We start from the raw sequence: 21,446 nt of genomic DNA, 5'->3' as shown, positions 1-21,446 counted from the left end.
CTAAAGAATTTGAAGTTTACACGTTTTAAGTATTTCTTTTGTACTGATTCAAGGGCTTCAATATACTTCTGGTAGTACGGATTCCATACCGATACAGCATATTCCAATTGCGAACGTATAAGACTCTTGTAAATGTAAAGAAAAGTTGATGGTCGGGTAAACTCCATACAACTTCGCATAACAAAACCATACATTTTAAAAGCTCTGTTGACAATATTATCTATATGAATATCCAAATGTAATTTTGAATCCAAAACTACACCAAGATCTTTAACGCTGTCTGCTGAGTCTAATTCTGTACCACAAAGTTTGTATTGAAATTTACTAACAACTTTTTTTTTTGTAAATCGAATTAATTTACACTTATTTAATGCTAAACTTAATTTGTTTTCCTTGCAATATGTTGAGAAACGGTCTAGATCTTCTTGGATTTTAACATGATCGTACAAATTTCGAATTGAGTAGTAAATTTTTAGGTCATCAGCATATAAAAGTATGTTGCTATGCTGGAAACACGTATTTACGTCATTTATAAATAGAATAAATAAAAGAGGACCTAATATAGAGCCCTGTGGCACACCAGAGGTTACAGGAACGAAAGCCGATTCGAAACCATTAACAACAACTTTCTGTGTACGGTTAGAAATATAAGATTTAAACCAACGCCAAAGACTGCCTCGAATTCCATTATAAGCTAGTTTATTTAGCAAAATTTTATGATCAACTCTGTCGAAAGCCTTTCGGAAATCTGTATATATACTATCTGTTTGAATATTTGTGTCTATTGCTTCAAAAAGGTATGTCGTATAGATTAAGAGGTTGGTGGTAGTAGACCGTTTTTGAACAAAGCCATGCTGCTGCTCGATTATTTTCCCATGTAGCGAGGGATAAATACTTTTATGCACGAGACGCTCGAAAAGCTTTGACAGAGCCGGTAATATTGAGATCGGACGATAGTTCTCAATATCTCTTCTTGAACCACTTTTGTGCACGGGTACGATACGAGCTGATTTCCAAATAGAAGGAAAAATTCCCTCAGAAAGACAACGGTTAAAAATATGGTAATTTTGTATGTAACGTATAAACCTAAAAACTACTGGACCGATTTGAACTATTCTTTCACCAATTGAAAGCTACATTATCAGGGAGTAACACAGGCTATATTTTATCCCCGTATTCCCACGAGAACTACGCGGTTGAAACTGCGAGGTTTTGTTAGTTGTTTATATATTTAACTCCTTTAAAAAACGGTCAGGAATTACCGTTACGTAGGTATAACGAAATACTGAAATTCGAATAAAACAAATGAAAAATCCGAATTATTTTAATTAAAGCTCTTTGAACATTTAACAGCAATTGTGTCTTCATAAAATAAATGAAAACCATAGAGTAATAAAAACAATACTAAAACCTATTTATGTCGAATATGGTTACAATATTTAAAAAACTAAATATTTTAGCCTGGATTATTCAGTAGGTATATTCGTATTTACCTAACACTCAAAATAATAATTGGTAAGGAGCTTACCATTCAAACCTCTAATTTTCTTTTATCTATAACCTTTTCAAGTAACTTTGGTAAGGTAGATACAGATAAACTACAGTAAGTTTTTTTTAAAGGAAACTTCATTAATTAATGTAATTATAACTGTAACCATTCACCTCCTTATTTTCTCCGAAATAATATGAGACTTGTGCTCAGTAGCCAGAATATTTAGCTACATAACAACCCTTAGCTATACACCGTTACAAATATTTCTCTGATGAATATTGAATCATAGACGATTTTTGAAAGAAAAATCATAATAGCCGACCTATTCCAAAGTTCCAAACACATATGATAGCCTTTATAATGATTACTCAACCAAGTACCTACTTACATTATGGTAAGTCATGCTTTTACTACGTAACTCTCAAGATTATGATGAGACTAAAAGGTAGATAGGGCCTATTATGATAGCCGTGATAGCCCAGTGAATATAACCTCTGCCTCCGATTCCGCATGCACCTCCCACTTTTCAGTTGTGTGCATTTTAAGAAATTAAATATCACGTTTCTCAAACGGTGAACAAACCTGCATACCAGAGAATTTTCTTTAATCTCTGCGTGTGTGAAGTCTGCCAATCCGCATTGGGCCAGGTGGACTATTGGCCTAACCCCTCTCATTCTGAGAGAAGACCCATATTCGGCTCAGCAGTGAGCCGAATATGGGTTGATAACAACATGTATAATTAATTTGCACTACTTTGTGATGCAAGTAAAGACTAAATATAAAAAAAATGTCTTGGAAGTACCTACTTACCTACAATAATGTGATAAATTACAATCTAACCCATATATAACGTAAACAATAAAGTTAGATTCTAAAGTACTTGAGCGTAGATCATATTAAAGATTATTTGTTTTCAAAAATTGATATGAATTACAGCCATCCCACATTTCAAGTACAAGTATTTCAAGATATTAATGAACTAAAAGTTAAAACTAGATGAAGTAAATATTAAATAATGCATTTTTTATGAATATAACAGAGATTAAAAAATAATAGGCAGATAGAACGCATGGAACACGACGGTGTCGTAAACGTCTCAAGCACAAAATTCAAAAACGAATACATTCTCGAATCAGTATGACACGAAGCGTCGCATTTGTAATTTTCAATATTATTCAAGAAAAAATGCGTGTCAAGTTTTTAAATATTTAAAAAACTATTTACAAAAACTTAAGAAATAAGATGGGAGTATTTTTAAAAGTAAATATTAACAATTAAGATATTAATTTACGTATTTACGTAATTAATGTTAGTGTTAAATCTTGAAATACAAATTATGAAAAAAGTTGAATGGCTGGACTCAAACATGTCTACATTTAGTAGTAACCCGTAAAATAAAACCTACAAATCATATGTCTACTTTTACTTCTAACTGTACATTTGTACTTTCACTGCACTTTACATCAGCCGAACGGTTCCAACCACGTTATCAAAATCCAAAAAATCACTTCAATTTTGGATCATAACACCTCATCCAAATAAGCGTCTATATCGTTTATCACATCCGTGGCGGGATCGTTTTTACTTAAGTTTTTATGACAACTCGCGACTACATCTGGGACATTCTTAACTAAATCTAAATCTAAATCCGAAGCTGTGATCACACTGTCCTCTTTATCCTCACATAGATCTACTATATCGATTGGTTCACCCATTTTGGACGTTTCAACGTCTATTACATCATCGTCGATTATAGTCGTTATATCTGTATTTACTTCATGTATCTCCATGCTCACAAATTGCACTTCTGTGTCCGAATCGTCGCCATTTTTGCTAGATATATCTGCTTCTTCGTCTTTGCTTTCGCTAATCGATTTAGTAGCACTCCTATTCCTAACTAGTCTAGGCTTGGGGATTTGTTCCGCGATTTTTATACGTTTAAATTCGTAACAATTGTCCACTAATTCGTCTTCTTGTATATCATAAATATCACTAATTTCGGATAGAGTGCGTTTCCTACTGCCTTCATCGGGTTTTTTCTGTTCCACTTTGGCTTGACTGGGTTGTGTTGGTACGTTTTGATCTAACTTCTTATACACAATGGAATTGCTTCTAACTACTTTGATTATTTTGTTCCCTGACGTTGTAAGTGTTTCGTGGGTAGATAGCTTTCTTTTTCGATTCAAATTCAACGTTATAGGCGTAGTGTGTATCACGGCGTCGGATATTTTCTTCCTAGCTCTAATCTCGTCTAAGGACAAAACTTTGAAGTCCAATGAATTGGCTCTTTCCGCTTGTTTTTTACCTGCAATTTCATCGAGGGTCAACTTGTCGTATTTGGACGCTAGATTGGTTCTGTCGATCTTGCGTTCGATCACGACCGGTTCCGCTGGAGGTAGAGAGTCGTAGCTGTAGAAGGCGGCTGCCTCCGCCTGGATCCTCTCCAGCAAGATCAACTCCTGAGACTTCGTGCGCGCAACTTTCTGAGCGTCATCGGGGGACGACTTGGTGGGGGTCGACGAAGGGGCGCTTTCGTTATCCGACTCTGCAAGAACACACCAACCGCTTAGTCGAGTCATCGATCGCGCATGATTTTCGTAATTACTTTTGATACGACCACGGTTGCTCGCGGTGGGTGTGTTCTCGTCATACAAGTGATATATCTGAATCTGAAAACGCCCCGAAAGGTGGACGGTCAAAAATAATTACAAAAATCATTATATTATGAAACGTATTTATTTGCTCGTTGATAAATAACACAATTTGATTAAAAACAAAGCCAAACTACACGCCCCCCCCGACACCGGCCACTATGCCGGGGGGGGACACATTAATCAGCTAAGATGTACGGCCGTAAACACACTTGAGTACTATTATTAAACGTATTCATGAAACTCTTATAAACCGTAATACTAAGATTAACATAACAACAACCCCGTATAATGCAAACAAGAATTTAGCTTTACAGCACTAGTGCTGAAAGAAAATTTCTAGGGTAAAGAAAAATCTACCGTTATACAAACTAGGTATCTTTTTGCGAAATTAAAAACATTTAACTTCGTCTTAAAATCATCAATATGTTATCTGATATATTTAATTAATTTTGCAATCTCCTTTTATGTAACTGATCGTTTTAAGTATTAATAAGTAAGCAAATAAAATGCTTGTAAGGTATATCACTCCGAAAGTACTGTACACATTAAATCCGCAAGTATTTAACAATTCGAATTGACGTTAGATTTTTCTTTCCTAAATATTTCGTTTCATACAAGTGGTTTGCTAACATTCCACATAAAGGTCACAACTCACTGGACCCCTCTGTCGACGAGTGCACACCGAGTAACGAGGTGATGCTGATCACTCGCAGGAGGGATCCAATGAGTTATGCCCATAAAAGTCCTATAATAATAGCTACAATACGGCACTCCGTTTTATTGTTAATGAACGTAAACAGGATACATACATACACATCAAAAGTACTTCTTTTCGATTGCAATCGAGTACATTTTGTAATCAACAATAGTTATTTTCAAGTTAAAATACAACATAATTCAATCGTTTAAGTAGTATTCGTTAAAAAACGTATTTCACAAAAAGAGCAACTGTTGAGTTTCTTGCCGGTATCTTCTCAGCAGAACCTGCCTTCCGAACCGGTGGTAGAATCTTTACAAATAGTCAACTGACGTGTCAAAAGTGCTTGTAAACTGAGCCTACTTGAAATAAATGATTTTTGATTTTGATTTTTGATTTTGTCAGACTATATTTTGACAAATATTTCTCAACTGCAGTATGACGATCCTCAACTTGAAAATATATTATTGCTGATAAATATTATTTCCTTTTGACAAATGTATATATTTTAATAGAACTAAATATTATAACGTCTTAACGTCTTTAGCAAAAACTTAAATCATTATAAAATATTAATAAACGTGCATTATACGCTTACATATTATTTTTTTGTTGCAAATTGGAATATGTTGGTAATTTTTGTCATAAAAAAATTATAACTGCTTACCTTTAGTAAATTGTTACCAATTTTTTTTATTACCTGAATCTAGTGATATAATGGTTCAATTGAAGTACGTAACACAAATTAAGTGGTACGAGTAAGTACTCGCATATAATCTCAGACCAATTATAGAAGGACCTGTATCACACTCATAGCCACAAGCAAAATTGTCTGCCATTTTCTGAGGAAAGCTTCGATTTATCTTATACTAAACTAGAAGTTTTTGCCCATTCAACTTCACAAAAACATTTTTTAGGAGCTCTTTAACCGACGAACACAATTACAACTATTTAACATCGATTCTATAGAAACAGTTTTTGTAATCCCATTAGATCGTTGTTCATATACTTTGACAGAAAAGTAACGTCTAGCGAGGCAGGTCCAATACAATAATTGGTCTGAGCATATAATGGCTCCTCTACACCATCGACCATAACGGAAGATGGGGATTTTCAAGATCGGTCGCGAGCGTGATCGTGTAATGTGAGCATTATCGCCTACATTAATTGCCCCTTATCAGTGAAAATCGGTCGGTTTTCAGACAAACGTGTAAGACAAATTGGCCACGATTAGGAGAAATATGGCGAGTCGTACGCTTACATCGAGGCGAGGCGATTGCGTTAATATTCCGATTAGTGTGCGTTGTGTTTTATACAAAGAATACCGGATGACTCGAGGAGATACGGAGCCGATCCTTTTCCTAGTTTATGTGTGCTATTAATGATTGTAGCCATTATGCACCATTCTATGGTATTTGTATTGTTGGTAATAATCGATGGTGTAGAGGAGTCACGGAAACATGCTAAATACGCTTCCCTGCGGCCATTTTCGAATAAAATTCACATATTCCAATTTACACGAAAAAAATATTTATGTAATCATCCTAAAGATCCAACCTTGGAGCAAATTGGAAATACATACATATTAAAGTTCAACTCAAAGACTTCTCGAGCCCATATCAAAAAAACATACATATTCGTAGACCAAAGGATAAGGTTATTCAGTCCATCAATAACAAAATATAAACATATATTTCACGCGAACATAACTTAAATCTTCGAATACCTACAAAATTGTAAATGAAAAAAAGATTTTCGTTTATATTTATAAATAAATGAAGAATTAATTAACCTAATAAGGAAAAAAAAAACCTGTAATATACATAAAACTCTTAGCAGGTACGAGAGAAACCAATAGTTATAAATAGCTGTCTAGTTTACAAAAAAACATTACCCATCTTCTGGTGCAGTCGGGTCAAAAAATAATAGTGCTTTGTACTAACAATTTTCACAATAAAATTAATATAAATTAGAACACGCTTAGTACGATTTCCGCAAATTTACCCATGCAAATTTTCATACAAATAGCTAGCAGCGGCGAAGAGTCCATACAGGCCGATTCCCGCCGAGTTACCTTTTAAAAATCCATACATATGTACATTTTCATTATTGTATGAATTATATGTACGGAGGTATAAGAACCCAGAGTTTATCAAGCGGTATATAAATTTCCTTTTCTTTGGGACGGCTTACCTTCGTCAAAACGCCATACTTCGCCACTGATAGCTATTGGGGTAATTAGCCTGCTCAATACACCTATGAACGTCAACGTGTCATAGTTGAAGAGATGGTAGAAGTTTTTGGGTAAATATTTGAAGCAGGCTGAAACTTGTCTTCTTGCTCTTGGACCATTTATGGACTCTTACCCTGCTCACAACACCTGTGCATGCCATGCAGTATTCTATCCTACTCATCGAACTTCCATCAGACTGGGCTCTAAAAGCTATCGGCCTTTAAAAAAAAATACAACCGGTCAGTCTTATGGGAAGTTTTCAGATCTATGCAAAAAAAAAAACTATCCAAGAAATATTGTCCTAAACGTGTTCTACTTATTTATATATAATTTCGAACCATCAAGAATTCCTTTCTTCGAGTGCATTTATAAATTCCATGAGTCTTTAATTTCTTCTTAATTTATAAAATAAGATAGAAAAATTCACACTTATCTATAATCTATCCGCCACCAAATAGTTCATAATTAATAATATTGATATTATACTTCCGTACATAAATAACATAATGACTAGGCAAACCGTGGACCCTAAACAAACATCTTTTTTTTTTTCATTCTGTTCCGTGTTTCATATTGCAGTTCTTTTGTTTTGTTATAGGAACTTTGCACATTGCAAAAATATAAAAAAAATTAAGTCTAGTTCGCTACTCATACCAAAGTGCTATTATACCATATTGGTAGTCGGAAGCATTAAGGTCAACGCTCACTGACGCCGCACCGCACAAGCTCAGCACAATTCTCCGATAGCACTGTCCAAGCAACCGCGAGTTTTGCAAACAAATTCCCCAACAGATGCACGCAGTCTGTACTCTCACAATATATATTAAATTCTCGCCAAAATAAAGTAATATGATGATTTTAACATTGATCGATTAACACAAAAATATCAAGTAACTATAACGTAGCTATAAATTTAGGGCCAATCAAGTTACAGAATTGCACGCTTACAATACAATGTATGTCCTGAAAATGGCGGCTATTTGGCAGAATACATACCAGAATGAGCGAGGAACAGCAAAAATAATTTTAAGTTAGATACTTCTATTTAAAAATTTTCCGCCTCTTCTCAGCAGAACCTGCCGGTGGTAGAGTCTTACTTTTACAAATACTCTACTGACGTTTCAAAAGTGCTTGTAAACTGCGCCTACTTGAAATAAATGAATTTTGAAAGTTGCAGTAACTTGAGAAATATTATTCTCATAAGAAAATCATAAACGTACATTTTAAATAGGACACAAAATCAACACTTAAGTGACGGCTAATGCGCAGTGCTTGACCGGTGCGGTGCAGAAACGGCCACTATCAGATATTCCCATGAATCGCTAAGCTATCACTTGCTGGATATTTTTAAATATAATTATTTATTTTAAATCTCCTAAACTGTTAATACATCTTAAGCGATATAATTTTTTATAACAGAATTCGCTGTACCACAGAATCTCCATGAACTAAATTTTACCGTCATTTAATACGAATCAATACTGCATTTTCGTAACATTTTTTTTTTATTAAAAGTAATTATGTAAAAAATACTTTGAGATTAATAGTTCGAGCACCTAATACAATTTAATAATAAATAAAACAACTTATTGGCAGTGAAATATAATACACTTATCATTCCATTCCAATTAATTAATCTACTAATGTTAGGACTTCGAATACTAACATAATAAACTGGTATTTCAGTATTTAATAAATATTTTGAAGATGAAGAAAATAAATTATTCCGATTTAGTCTCCATTCCACTATGTAAAATTCCCAATATATTGGTATCTCTAGAGTATGAAATGAAATCTAAATTATTATAATATTGCAGTAATAATTCGTCTTAACATGATTTTGTGGTATAGGGTATTCGAACATTACATCTAAACGTTTTTTTTTTTAATTTTCTCATATCTATCTAATCACGGTGCGAAATGTAATACGAGGGGGTGACAGTGTATACATACTGCGGTACCCCCAAACTTCCTATAATAACTAACCTTAGAATAATAACACATAGAAATTTCTACAAAGTTCTACCCCCACAACCCGTTTTATTGCAAACATAGTGCTTATTCAGTTGAACTCATATAACAACCACAGCATAACAATTAAAAAAATCTGACCTTCTGACTAAACTTTTATGCCACTTACTATAACCTCCTACACCTTCTGTCTAATGTTGAGAAAAGACCTGCCATGCGATTTTATTTTTGAAGGCTTGGCTTTTCAATCTACACGTCAACATACGAGCGCTTCTATACGTTATCATTCTAAGACACTAATATACAAACAATTTTAAAGGCGTAAAGCTGTTTTTTTTTTCATTTTTTTTTCTTTACTTACATTAATGAGTTAATATTCGTGTATATATATTTTTATTTGTATTTTCACATTTTTAAACCTATTTATATTATGTACTTTTACTATCAAAGACAAGGATTATATCAACATCTATTAAAAAAGTTCAATTTCGAATTCATATAGAATGCGAGCTAAGGCTGTGCCCACACTGACAGAAAATAAGTCTTAGTTTGTCCATATGAGCGCTTGTTTTGTATTCAAACACCGTAAAATGTACAAACACATTGATAAAGGTCGCCACTCAATACGCACGGCTCAAGCACATAAAACGTAGGACACAACAAAGCCAAATGTAGACTTAATATCAGGTTCTGTAGACTAAGCTAAAGAAAAAAATAAAATTATAATTAGTTTAACGTCTTAAAGGGTTTATATAATATTTTATACATTTGCATGAAGAGCTGATTTTTAGCCCCTTAATCTTGATAAGAACAGAGCAAATGTATTGTATAACCTGATTTTTCAAGTGACATTTGAGTAATTGGCATCAACATGGATATTAAAAAATACAGTTAAATATAAACTGTATTTTGAATGAGAATCCATACTATGAGCGATCAACACGCGTCTTCTAGTTCACATTTGGAATGCTGTGCTGTGCTTGAGCGGTGCATGTTAAGTGTGCAACAACCTTAACTATCTCAAGTCAGTATGGGCACCAGATGTCGTTATATAATTTAGTTAATATTGTAAATCTAGAAAACAAGAGCTATAGAAAACCTCTAATTAGCTAAGATATGAAAGGAAAAAAAGAATTACACTAAAATTTATTGCACATATAAAAAATACCGACTTCGCATTTCATATATCTCGAGTCGGGAGAGAGAGCAGAAATTTTTATACTCTACAACCTCTACTATAACCATTTCATAATGTAAGGGTGGAATATTATATCCAATATATCCATCGTGCAATATGTAGACTATTTACTATTTGTTAAAATAATTTCATTTTCAATAGACCATAATTTTGCCTATTAATTTTTTTTAAATATAACTAGAAAGTAAAAGAAATTATAACAACAACAAATTGTAATTATAATATTGTATGATTTTTTAACGGCTCTTCTCAGCAGAATTTGCCTTACGAACCGGTAAATAGTCTTTACAAATAGTCAAAAGTCAGTTTCAAAAATGCTTGTAAACTAAGCCTAATCGAAATAATATAATTTTGATTTGATTCTGAATATATAAATCGAAGCATCTGAATATTCGATATAATTTTTAATATCAATACCACAACTATGTGGCATAAAGGAATAAAGTCATGAATTGTTTGACCATGACAAACTAACTCATAACATGACATGACGTTAAGTTCAGTTTCAAAAAAAAATCTGCTTAAAATACCATTAAAATTCTTTCAGAAAAATTCCAAAAGTCCAGTTAACAAAGGACTCCTTATAAGACACTAATAAGGCCCTGACATGCATTCTTGTCTTTTTTTTATAACTGGTATCCCTGGATACCACGACTTTTAATGAAAAATTTAATTTACGGGTTTTAGTTAGTGTCGTATATTTGAGACTTTATTACGAAAACGTGTATTAAAATGGCCTTTTAATGTTAGGCATTGAAATAGTAAAAAGCACAGGTCTTAATTTTTTTAATAATGTAACTCAAAACAAATTAGTTGCCCATCCTCTGGCAACATAAAAACGATGTTTTTAGTAAATTATACGTATTAACTTCACTGATATAATCAATAACAGGCGAGCACACCATGTTACTATAGGCGTAAAGGCAGTGCCTACCTCAAAAATAAAATTATTAAACAAAAAGAATCTACAAACATTTTCAATACTTATCATATAATCAAACCCCGTGTACAAAATGGGGTTCAACGCAAAATAAACTCTCTCATGGAGACAAATTTTATTGTACTCAAAAGAAAAAAAACCATATATTTAGTCCTATCTCCTTGAAACTTTCAAGATGACAAAATTTTTTTATACAATAAAATTTGTACCATTTACCTGTTAGATGTAACCATTAACAAAATATTGGGAAACCATTTTGTTTCTTTATGCCTACCCTCATCAAAAATCATGGGCACGCCACAACTAATACGTTATAAACTTTTCGTTTAACGTTTAAATGAATCCAGGCATAAAAACTGGATACCGAATTATTGACTAATAAAATAAAAAATAATAATAATAATAAACCAAAATCTGGCTCCAATATGCAGACTGGAAGATGTAGGCTATAGTAACGCGAGGCCACGACATTGCCATAAAAGCGATTAAACTTATAACACATGTTAAAAAAAGACTTTAAAACTGCCTAATTTAGACAGCTGTGGCCCACATCATGTTTTTTTTACTGTTCACAGTACATCAATTAAACTTATCACCAATATTACAGTCCAAAATTAAAACCTAGTAAGTGAATTTTCGTAAACAATCTATGTATTTTGTTAAATATGCACATAACAGTACGAATTAGAAGAAAAATATCAGAGACTATAGAGTAAAAAAAAAAATAGTAAGAGTAAAATGATCACACCATAACCATTTTAAATACTATATAAATGTAGTTTATTACGCGGTACAGTGACTTAACCAGACTGTAATATTATTAATTATTACACACAATCTAGTCACCTATCTTCATTCACATTTATACAACCCAAAGAAATTTGACACTTGACATTTTTGACATTAACAGAAAGGGCGATATGCAAGTAAGTGTACTTATTGTACTTCCGATTACTATAGTACCGCACACTTTATTGTTAATTATAAAAAAAAATCGTCATAGTTCAGATATTTTGTATATCTAAATTTTCCCTTGGTTATGAAGCAAGCAAGCAAAAGGAAGGCAACTTTTGTTATAGAAATTAACTAATAATTTTGTCAATGCAATATAAATTGAATGATTGCAACATTACAGAGCTGTAGTGTTCGCGACTGTACTATGCATTCCCTATCCCTGCATTTTTATTGAATCCCCCTGATGTTAGTAATAATACTTGTTATTACACTACACAGCGGCATCCACAACCTATCATTTCATTTTTGTCACTTACTAGGTTTTAATTTTGATCTATCGCATATTGAATATCGGCGAATTGCAAACAGATAAACTGACAGCTCTAAAACATCCTACTTCCCACGCGAAAGTTTCTATGGATGTTTGTATGAATGTTTGGATGTTTGTTTTGGATGTTTGTTACTTTTCTACTATTGAAGCGATTTGGCTGAAATTTGGAATGGAAATAGTATCCGCTAGTACTACATACTACATGTAGAGCTTTAGGAGAGACAATCTTGCAAGATTTAGTTTTGTAGATCTTGTAGATTTAGTTTCGCCATCTTATCTTTCCAATAGTTCTTTTTTTTTTCAGGACAAAAAGTTTCAACCACTATAAAGTAAAAACTAGTCTTGTCAAAGTTCTACATGTGATATTAAATTCTGTATTGTCTTTTTCCAAGACCTAGGACCAGCCTAATTTATTGTTTTAGTTCATGTGTCATGTGTATTTCATCATTTTGTAAACAATATCATTTCATATACATCATCCAGTCTGCTACTATTTGAAAAACGTAAATAAAGAACACTCTTAGTAAATAAAAAAATAAATAATATTTCTAAAGCTATATACACACTTGCGTTTTATCCTGTACCAGACATACTCATAATAAAACAAATAAATCATATTTTAATACACTCCATCATTTCATACAACTTAAATCGACTGTTATTAGTCTAATAAGAAGTAAATAATTCTTTAAACTCAATGGATTTTATTTACAGAATTTAAAATACTGTATGTCTGTATTCATTCTAAAGTGTATTTATTCCTCACAATTGACAACAGAATGAATGCAGGAGAACCCACAAATGTGAACATAGCCAAACTAAAACTGTTTTATAAATAATAATCATTATATTTTTATAGTGTTAATCGCATTGGACAACATGACTTCGACCTGGCATCAACAATTACATATCTATCTATCTGTTATCTATATAGATCTATCTATGCTAGATTCAGTAATATCTAACAGCAAAACATACATTGGGACGTGCCTAATATGACCTAATCCCCTCAACTTGGGGTCTTATGGCCACCATAGAAAGTACTGAGTCGGTCCAAAATATAGTAACCAATGTTGGTCAAATATATAATGTAAATATTGGTGTCAAGTCATGTTGTTCCCAGTACGATAAAGAAACACCCGTTGGCACTCGCTCAAAAAAAGTCCAAATTCCGTCAGCAAACACATTACAAGTTATTACAATACTTTGCAGTACTTCATATCATAAACTCTAGTGACAGAACATCAGTGCATACACATAGCATTATACTAAAGCATAGTTATTCTTTAGTATTAAACATTGTTGAATAATTAGTCGTATTATTCATTTATGTAGTCCATTTTTGACACATTCGATAGTCATAACTTCTATATGATACAACTGTTATATCTGAATAATGATTACATTATAACGTACAATTTAAATTTAAACAACATTGATTATATTCAAACTCTTATTAATTCATAATAAATAATTTACCCATCATAATCATCAAAATCACACACTTCGACATGATAATATAGATATGTCAAAGTATCAAAAATAAATCGATGTTTATTAAAAAAATATGAAGCACCCCCAATGTTATAGTAATGTAAATGCGGTTAAAGAAAATAGGATTAGAAATGACGGGGCATTTATTCACTTCTACCTCGTACATTATTTGTGTTTAAACTCACATTAATCTGAACAGACTGACAAAAACGAGCTTGAATTAATTGATGAGCCACTTCTGATCACATGGGTAGTATACGTTAATAATGTAGTTAAATAAATTTAATGAAAAAACAATCAAAACATAATCATTACTCAGAAATGTATTTACAGAAACATAGTCGTTAATAACTAACAAATCTGTTAAAAGTGGACAATTAGGGAAGAGTACAGTGAGCGGTCAAAATAACTTACGTCTTAATACTAAACACGCTCACTTCGAGAAGATAGAGTTCTCTTGACGTACAGACACCCATTACAATTTATTTATTATTCTGTCATACGTTTTTGGGATTTATGTTATACGAGTTTTATTTTAATTTCTACATGTAGAGAATTAAAATACATATTTTAAATTAATTAAATAAAAATATTTTAAAATGAGAAATTTAATCTGTTTTCCAAACATTATAATCCAATAACATACACGTGCATATATTATATTCATTGTATGTGATACTGGATTTGACAATATTTTGAAATTTTTTTGTATTTTGGTCTAGCTTCTACTCAAATTAGAATCGATAAAGTAAAACAGCATTAAAAATTGTTAACATAAATCATGACATGCTAATCAATTTAGTATGCCACAATTAATTTTTCGTTGATTTTTCAATTTCTTGCAAGACAAGATACAAATTTTGACAGTTTATTAACAGCTTGGTTGATAATTGATTGATCAACTTAGTATGCCAAATAAATTCATTTCTTGAATAAACATTCCTCTTGCAATACAAAGAACTCTAACTTCTCACAATATTTATACTATATAAAGGTCTCGCATGTCACTGAATATTAAAACCTCATCGTAAGTCCTTCTGCACTTTGGTTTTAAATTATAGTCCTCAGTGAAGGAGACCAAAAAGCCCCGTCGCGATTTGAGATAAATACAATAATAAACAATATTATTATAATAAAACACTTCAACTATAATTTTAGATGTTAAAATTTGTATTGAAACATACTGTCACACTATAATTGTTATTAGAGATAATTATTTTTCAATGCAACATAAATTTTTATCATCTTTCATGAGGCAGCAGAATCACTACATATGAACTTGAGTTTTCAAGAATGCTTGTAAACTAAGCTTAATAAATGAATTTTAATTTGATGAACTTTCTCTCACAAAGTTTCTGTATTTAATCCCATAAAAGCTTTTGTGATAGAGCAAAGCTAGTAAGCATTATGTTAGTATGTAACTGTATGAACGTGCTAATCTTACCGTGCGATTACTATTATTAAATTAGCACTTTTGAAAAATAAATTTGACCTCACATAAGTTGTCACAATCCTGTAAATCTGACAATACAGTTACAAAAACTATAGAATATGAATTATCAATATAATTTGTTAGTTTGAACTATAACGTTGGGTCGAATAAATTGGTCGATCAAAAAAACAAAACCAAAATAACATACAAAAATGTCTGACTATATTGTGTGTGACAGTACTTAATCACTTGTTGAAGCGTCTCTCAAATCGCTCGGGCGGGGCTTAGTACATGTAATTTCAGTACAGCCGCATACCTTCCTCGAAGTTGACGACGAGCGGGTCTACGGGCAGAGGCGCGTACGGCGCGGGCTGCTCGTGGGCGTGGGCGTGAGCATGGGCGTGGGCGTGGGCGTGCGAGTGGGCGTGCGCGTGCGCGGCGACCACGCGCCGCGGCAGCAGCTCGCTCGTGCCCGGCAACACGCCGAGGATCGCCGAGTCGAGAACTAGTGGAGGTCCTGCTGTTTATAACATTGGTGTCTTGAAATCTATATTTTAAGCCTCAATAGCTCAGCGGTAAAGGGTCCGGACTCATCACCTGGTTCGATATCCTCGCCCGCTGGTCTATTGTCGTACCCACTCGTAACATAGTCTTTTCCGACTAATTGGAGGTACGGAAATATTGGTCATACTTATAAGATATGGCAAATATTCTTCAAACGTTTCAAAATCATAAATCATAATTACGTTTTTATATAATATGTCACAGTCATCAGATGGCATTGGCCAGCTAATAGACAGCCTTGACCATCTTGATCTCTTGTCATTAAGTTAATGTCAGATACTGTTATCTTTAATCTGGGGTTATCAATGAAGTTTGAAGTTTGGTAAGGGTGAGTGAGTGTACGTGAGTTCATAAATATATGACACAGAAGTACAGAAGAACCAAAGTCACCGGCAAGAACGTGTCGCGAAGCTGAAGTGGTAATGGGCAGGGCACATAGTTCGAAGAGCCAATGGACGTTGGGTTGGGCGCACTAGAAAGTGCGCTAGAAGTTCGGGTACCCCCTACCAGGTGGACTGACGACATCAAGCTAGTCACAGGGATTCGCTGGATGCAGGCGGCTCAGGATCCTGATGTTATGAAGTCCCTACAAATGTCCTGCAGTGGATGGACTTCGGCTGATATGATGTGATGATGAACTGTACCTTGTTGTCTCTGTTGCTGCCACAGCAGTGGCACGGGGGCTGGGGCGGGCGCGGGCTGTGGTACAGCGGAGACTGGCACTCCAGCGCTGAGAGGAATGCCCTGCTCCACCGACTCTGGCATGTTGTTGAGAGCATTGGCCTGATAAATAAAGACATTATAATAAAGACTGCCTAATAATATAAACCTACAGCAAAAACGAAACATTTATAAATAAACTAGCGGACGCTAGACACGTGGAATTTAGTTTTTCACAAATTCCTCGGGAACCATGGATTTTTCCGGGATAAAAAAGAGCCTATGTGTTAATCCAGGCTATAATATGACTTAATATCAAATTTCAGCTAATTCGGTTCAGTAGTCGAGGCGTGAAAGAGTACAGACTCATCACCGAGGGGTGGTGGTTTGATCCCAGCCCCCTTGGTATACTGTGATACCCACTCCTAATACAGTCTTTCCCGACTAGTTTGTATGGATGTTTGGATGTATGTTTGGATGTTTGTTACTCTATAACGCCACTACTACTGAAGCGATTTAGCTAAATTTTGGAATGGAAATAGATTTTACTCTGGATTAACACATAGGCTACTTTTTATCCCGAAAAAATCTATGATTTCCCGAGATTTGCGAAAACTGATGATTTCGATGACATGAATGTTTGTTACTCTTTCACTCCTCAACTACTGAACCGAATTAGCTGAAATTTGGTATTAAGTATTATAGCCTGGATTAACACATAGACTACCTTTTATCCCAGAAAACTCCATGGTTTTCAAAGGATTTGTAAAAAACTAAATTCCACGCGGACGAAGTCACGGGCGTCCGCTAGTATTGGTCATATTTAAAAGACATGACAAATATTCTTTAAAAAAATTCACATAAGAACCACAATAGGTATACATACACTGACTACAGGAGCGGGCTGGCTGGGTGCGATGCCATCGGTGCGAGCATCAGGGTTCTTATGCATGAACGGGCAGTGCTTCTTGCGACAACCGCCAGGCTGGGTTTCCCAGTAGCAAGCTATTTGCTTGCGATTTTTCTGCAATTTTAAATTCATCAACATTAACAACCACTATTGAGCACAAGTCTCCTCTCTCTCAGAATGAAAGGGGTTAGGCACCAGACAAACGCAGATTGGCAGACTTCACACACCTTTATTAAGAAAATTTTCAAGTATGCATGTTCCCTTACGATGTTTTTCCTACGCCGCTTGAGCAATGTAATATTTAATTTCTTAAAGTGCACTTAACTGACAAGTTGGAAGTGCATGACCCAAACAGGATGTAATTTTAAATTAATATGTATAATTTAATAAATTTTTCTATTAGCGTATTTTGGCAGCCTAATACAGGGCTAGGCCTTTCCCCTTTTAAAAAAGAGAATATGGAGCTTAGACCCACTATGCTGCTTCAATACAGGTTGATGGGTGATAATGATAAATTCATTATAAACCTCTATCAGATGTTAATAATAAAGTCCAGCAACAACAAAAAGTTTCCAAAAGAGTGTAACAATTTGACAATATACAGAATGAAAATCATAATATGGTGTTTGCACAGCATACAAATATACTCAGAGGCACAATTATCCGCCCACTTTAATATACTCACGTCATATTAAAGAGGGTGGATAATTGTGCCTCTGAGTATATTTACAATAAATTATTATAATTATATTTACAAAAATAAAGAGATTGCAATTACAAAGCTTTTTTTAATATGTAATTTTATTATTTATATTTAAATGCAATAATAACAATACACCAAACAAAATAATGCTATATAAAGTGTTGACAAGCAATGATTGTAATTTGTAATAAATAAAATAAAGTAAAATTTTTGAAGTCTGTTAAAAAGCAGAAAAGAACTAGTAATTTCAATCGCAATTCAGCGCGGGAATGCTGCCTGCGTGATGGGCACCCTACCAAGGGCGGCAAATTTCGATAATTATTTCTAGATATTAGTTTTAATTTTAATTTATTTTAATTTTGTAGTTGTAGTTATATTTCCTTATATTTTATTTTTATAATAAGTTTAGCTAATTTAAGTATTATCTTCATTAATAAAAACTATTCCACTAGTAATTATCAAAAATTCTTTTTTTTTAAGCATTGTCTTTGTCAAAAAATCTGGAACAGCCTTTTGCTATAAAAAAAATAAATGTATTTTTTTTAATCTTATCAGCATGATGCTTGGTCAACATAAAATACGGGCAGACAGACAAAAAATAAAAAGAAACATATTTTTGGCTCCCGTATTGATTATATAATGCCCTCTTATTGAAATTTTTAAAATAACTTTCAATGTACAGAATTGGTCCTGCTATAGTTCTATTATAAATTCTAGTAGACGCGTGCGACTTTAACCACGTGGAATAAGTTTTATAGCCTATAAATTATAAATCCTACCTCAATAAATGAGCTATCTAACACTGAAAGAATTTTTCAAATCGGACCAGTAGTTCCTGAGATTACCACGTTCAAACAAACAAAGAAACTCTTCAGCTTTATAATATTAGTATAGATACATAATTCTAATTGATCTCTTGAAATGACTTACAATGCAGAACACTCTGATTTAAACTTTATGATGTGTAGAAAATTAACTGCAGGTATTTAAACATAGTTATTACACAAAGTACACAAAGATCAGGATGTGTGAGGTAACTGTGGAAGCACGGGTTGAAAATTCTGCATTGCCAACTGAGCATAGTATGTTGGGAGACATCATAAAGTTTGAATAGGATAGTTAATTCAAAATTAACATAAGCAATATCAAATTTAATATAAACAACATAAGTTTTGTATAGTACTGACGTGTCAAAAGTGCTTGTAAACTGAGCCTACTTGAAATAAATGATTTTTGATTTTGATTTTGATTTTGATTTTGTACATGCAATAAGGGTCCAAAATATATCAATATCAATTAACTTTCTTGTATAAATTAATTCACAAATTGAGTATAACATCTGACAAAAATAATTATGATGATTTTTTTTCAATCTAGTAGAACAAGATTGATCAATTGAAGACCTTTTAAAAAAAAGTGTTAACTAGCCCATTGGATTATACACATATTATTGTAAGCTGCTCATGATATTACAGCTAGACATGTTAGTTGACAAGATGAACATTAACTTCATCGTTATCATCATCATTAACAATCCTTATTCAGCTTACTGTTGAGCACAAGTCTCTCTCACGCACAACGGCCAAACACATGGCTAAGTGCAGAAACAGCCCAGAAGAAAGAAAGAAGAGCACAAGTCTCCTCTCAGAATGAGAGGGGTTAAGCTGATTGTCCACTACACTAGCCCAATGCCGATTGGCAGACTTCACACAGAGAATCAAGAAATTTCTCACAGATTCCTCAAGATGTTTTTCTTTCACCATTTTTGGATTTGATATTTAACTGAAAAGTTGCATATGCACGAGGTTCATGCCCCATTAACTTAGTTAGCATGTCTTATTTTACATTAGAACTTGGAATACATACCCTTAGCTCCATATGGCGTAGTTTGCAGCCTTTATCCATGCATTTGCCTTGCTGCCACGCACTGCACATTGTTTCACAGCCCAGGGCAGAGGGCTCATGGCGAAAAACACAACTATCCCCCTGAAATTGTGAGAAAATCACACTATATACCTGTAAAATTGTTATTAACTAATCCACAACACTATTCAAGGGCAATCATTCATTTAATATTACTTGAAAAAATTTCCCAATTAGATTCAAATATTATGTTTTGAATTATAAAAGTATTGATCCTCATTTATTCTCATCTCAAAGGTTACACAATTGACAAAACTATGATACATAAACAAATTAAGGAACTTGTTATGTAAAAACATTCACAAGTATATATTTACTCTAGGATTTAAATAGAACTATTTCTATTGAAAGTATAGGTACCTTAGTGCATGTGGAATAGTAGTAGAAGTAGCAATCGTTAAATTTCCTCGGCGACTCCATCATTTAACCGTTTACCCGGGATCTGCAAAAACCGTGAAGCACCTAAGTATTTGAAGCGCAATATACCACACAATAGCTATGAATTACGTCAATATAATATTATTCTAGAACACACGAATAGATTCCTCAAAAAGGTGACGAGATCCACGAAACTACACTTAATATTTTTCAGTTTGACAGAACGTAAAAGCATGTCGCGGTTAAAACAAATCGCAATTTAAATATGGTTTTCGTATTCCATGTTACCAATTTTACTCACCCTGTAGTATATAAACTAAAAATTAATTAAATTAACAACAAATAACTACTCAACACCACTATCTAACAGAAAAATAATATGAACGTCACTAATATAATGAAAATGTAGTATGGCGGACATGTGGCGGAAGGCGAACTTTCATTTCATCTCGCTCAAAAATCTTGATTTGTTGCATTGTTGTTTCTTGTCTATTGGATACCATAGAGGATACAGACTGTTAGTAGTTAATAGTCTGTGATTGTGGCACTACGTAGAGGCTGGGAGGAATTTTCATTGGAGTTATTATTTTTATTTTCAGCGACACATATCTCCAATATCCCAGATTATTCTGAAATCTGAATTAAAAAAATAATTTAAAGAATATATTACATGTACATGTCTGAATTAAAACTAATGCTAATTACCTTAGGACCTGCCTCGCTCTCAGACCAATTATTGTATAGGACCAGCCTCGCTAGACGTTACTTTTCTGTCAAAGTATATGACCAACGATCTAATGAGATTATAAAAACTGTCTCTATAGTATCAATGTTAAATAGTTGTTATCGTGTTCGTCGGTTAAAGAGCTCCATAAAAATACCTTTTTGTGTAATTGAACTGTGTAAAAAACG

General features: G+C 33.4%; 1 protein-coding gene across 2 annotated transcripts; it reads right to left on the bottom strand.

Moving 5' to 3' along the window:
- Positions 1 to 1,310: 1,310 nt before the first annotated feature.
- Positions 1,311 to 21,005, bottom strand: LOC112050961 (uncharacterized). 2 transcript variants are annotated; one of them, XM_024089374.2, is made up of 7 exons: positions 20,836 to 21,005; positions 20,517 to 20,598; positions 20,100 to 20,219; positions 17,507 to 17,644; positions 16,605 to 16,743; positions 15,713 to 15,916; positions 1,311 to 4,037 (listed from the first exon to the last, which is right to left on the bottom strand). In XM_024089374.2, the coding sequence occupies exons 2-7, from the start codon at positions 20,577 to 20,579 to the stop codon at positions 3,013 to 3,015; spliced, it is 1,689 nt and encodes a 562-aa protein (XP_023945142.1). In that variant the 5' UTR covers positions 20,580 to 20,598; positions 20,836 to 21,005; the 3' UTR covers positions 1,311 to 3,012. The 2 variants fall into 2 exon arrangements, with proteins under 2 accessions (XP_023945142.1, XP_023945143.1); XM_024089375.2 differs by having other exon boundaries at positions 15,713 to 15,913.
- Positions 21,006 to 21,446: the final 441 nt, after the last annotated feature.

This window comes from Bicyclus anynana, chromosome 23 (genome assembly GCF_947172395.1).
Source record: "Bicyclus anynana chromosome 23, ilBicAnyn1.1, whole genome shotgun sequence".
NCBI lineage: Eukaryota > Metazoa > Arthropoda > Insecta > Lepidoptera > Nymphalidae > Bicyclus > Bicyclus anynana.
This window is presented reverse-complemented; position numbering and strand designations above follow the sequence as displayed.

Bases quoted from the DNA above. Each gene is read 5' to 3' on its own strand.
- LOC112050961 (XM_024089374.2), bottom strand. From the start codon at position 20,579: ATGATGGAGTCGCCGAGGAAATTTAACGATTGCTACTTCTACTACTAT. The intron at 17,645-20,099 runs GTATGTATTCCA...TTAAAATTGCAG, and splicing joins TACGCCATATGGAGCTAAGG to AAAAATCGCAAGCAAATAGC. The intron at 15,917-16,604 runs GTACAGTTCATC...TGTTATAAACAG, and splicing joins GCAGCAACAGAGACAACAAG to CAGGACCTCCACTAGTTCTC.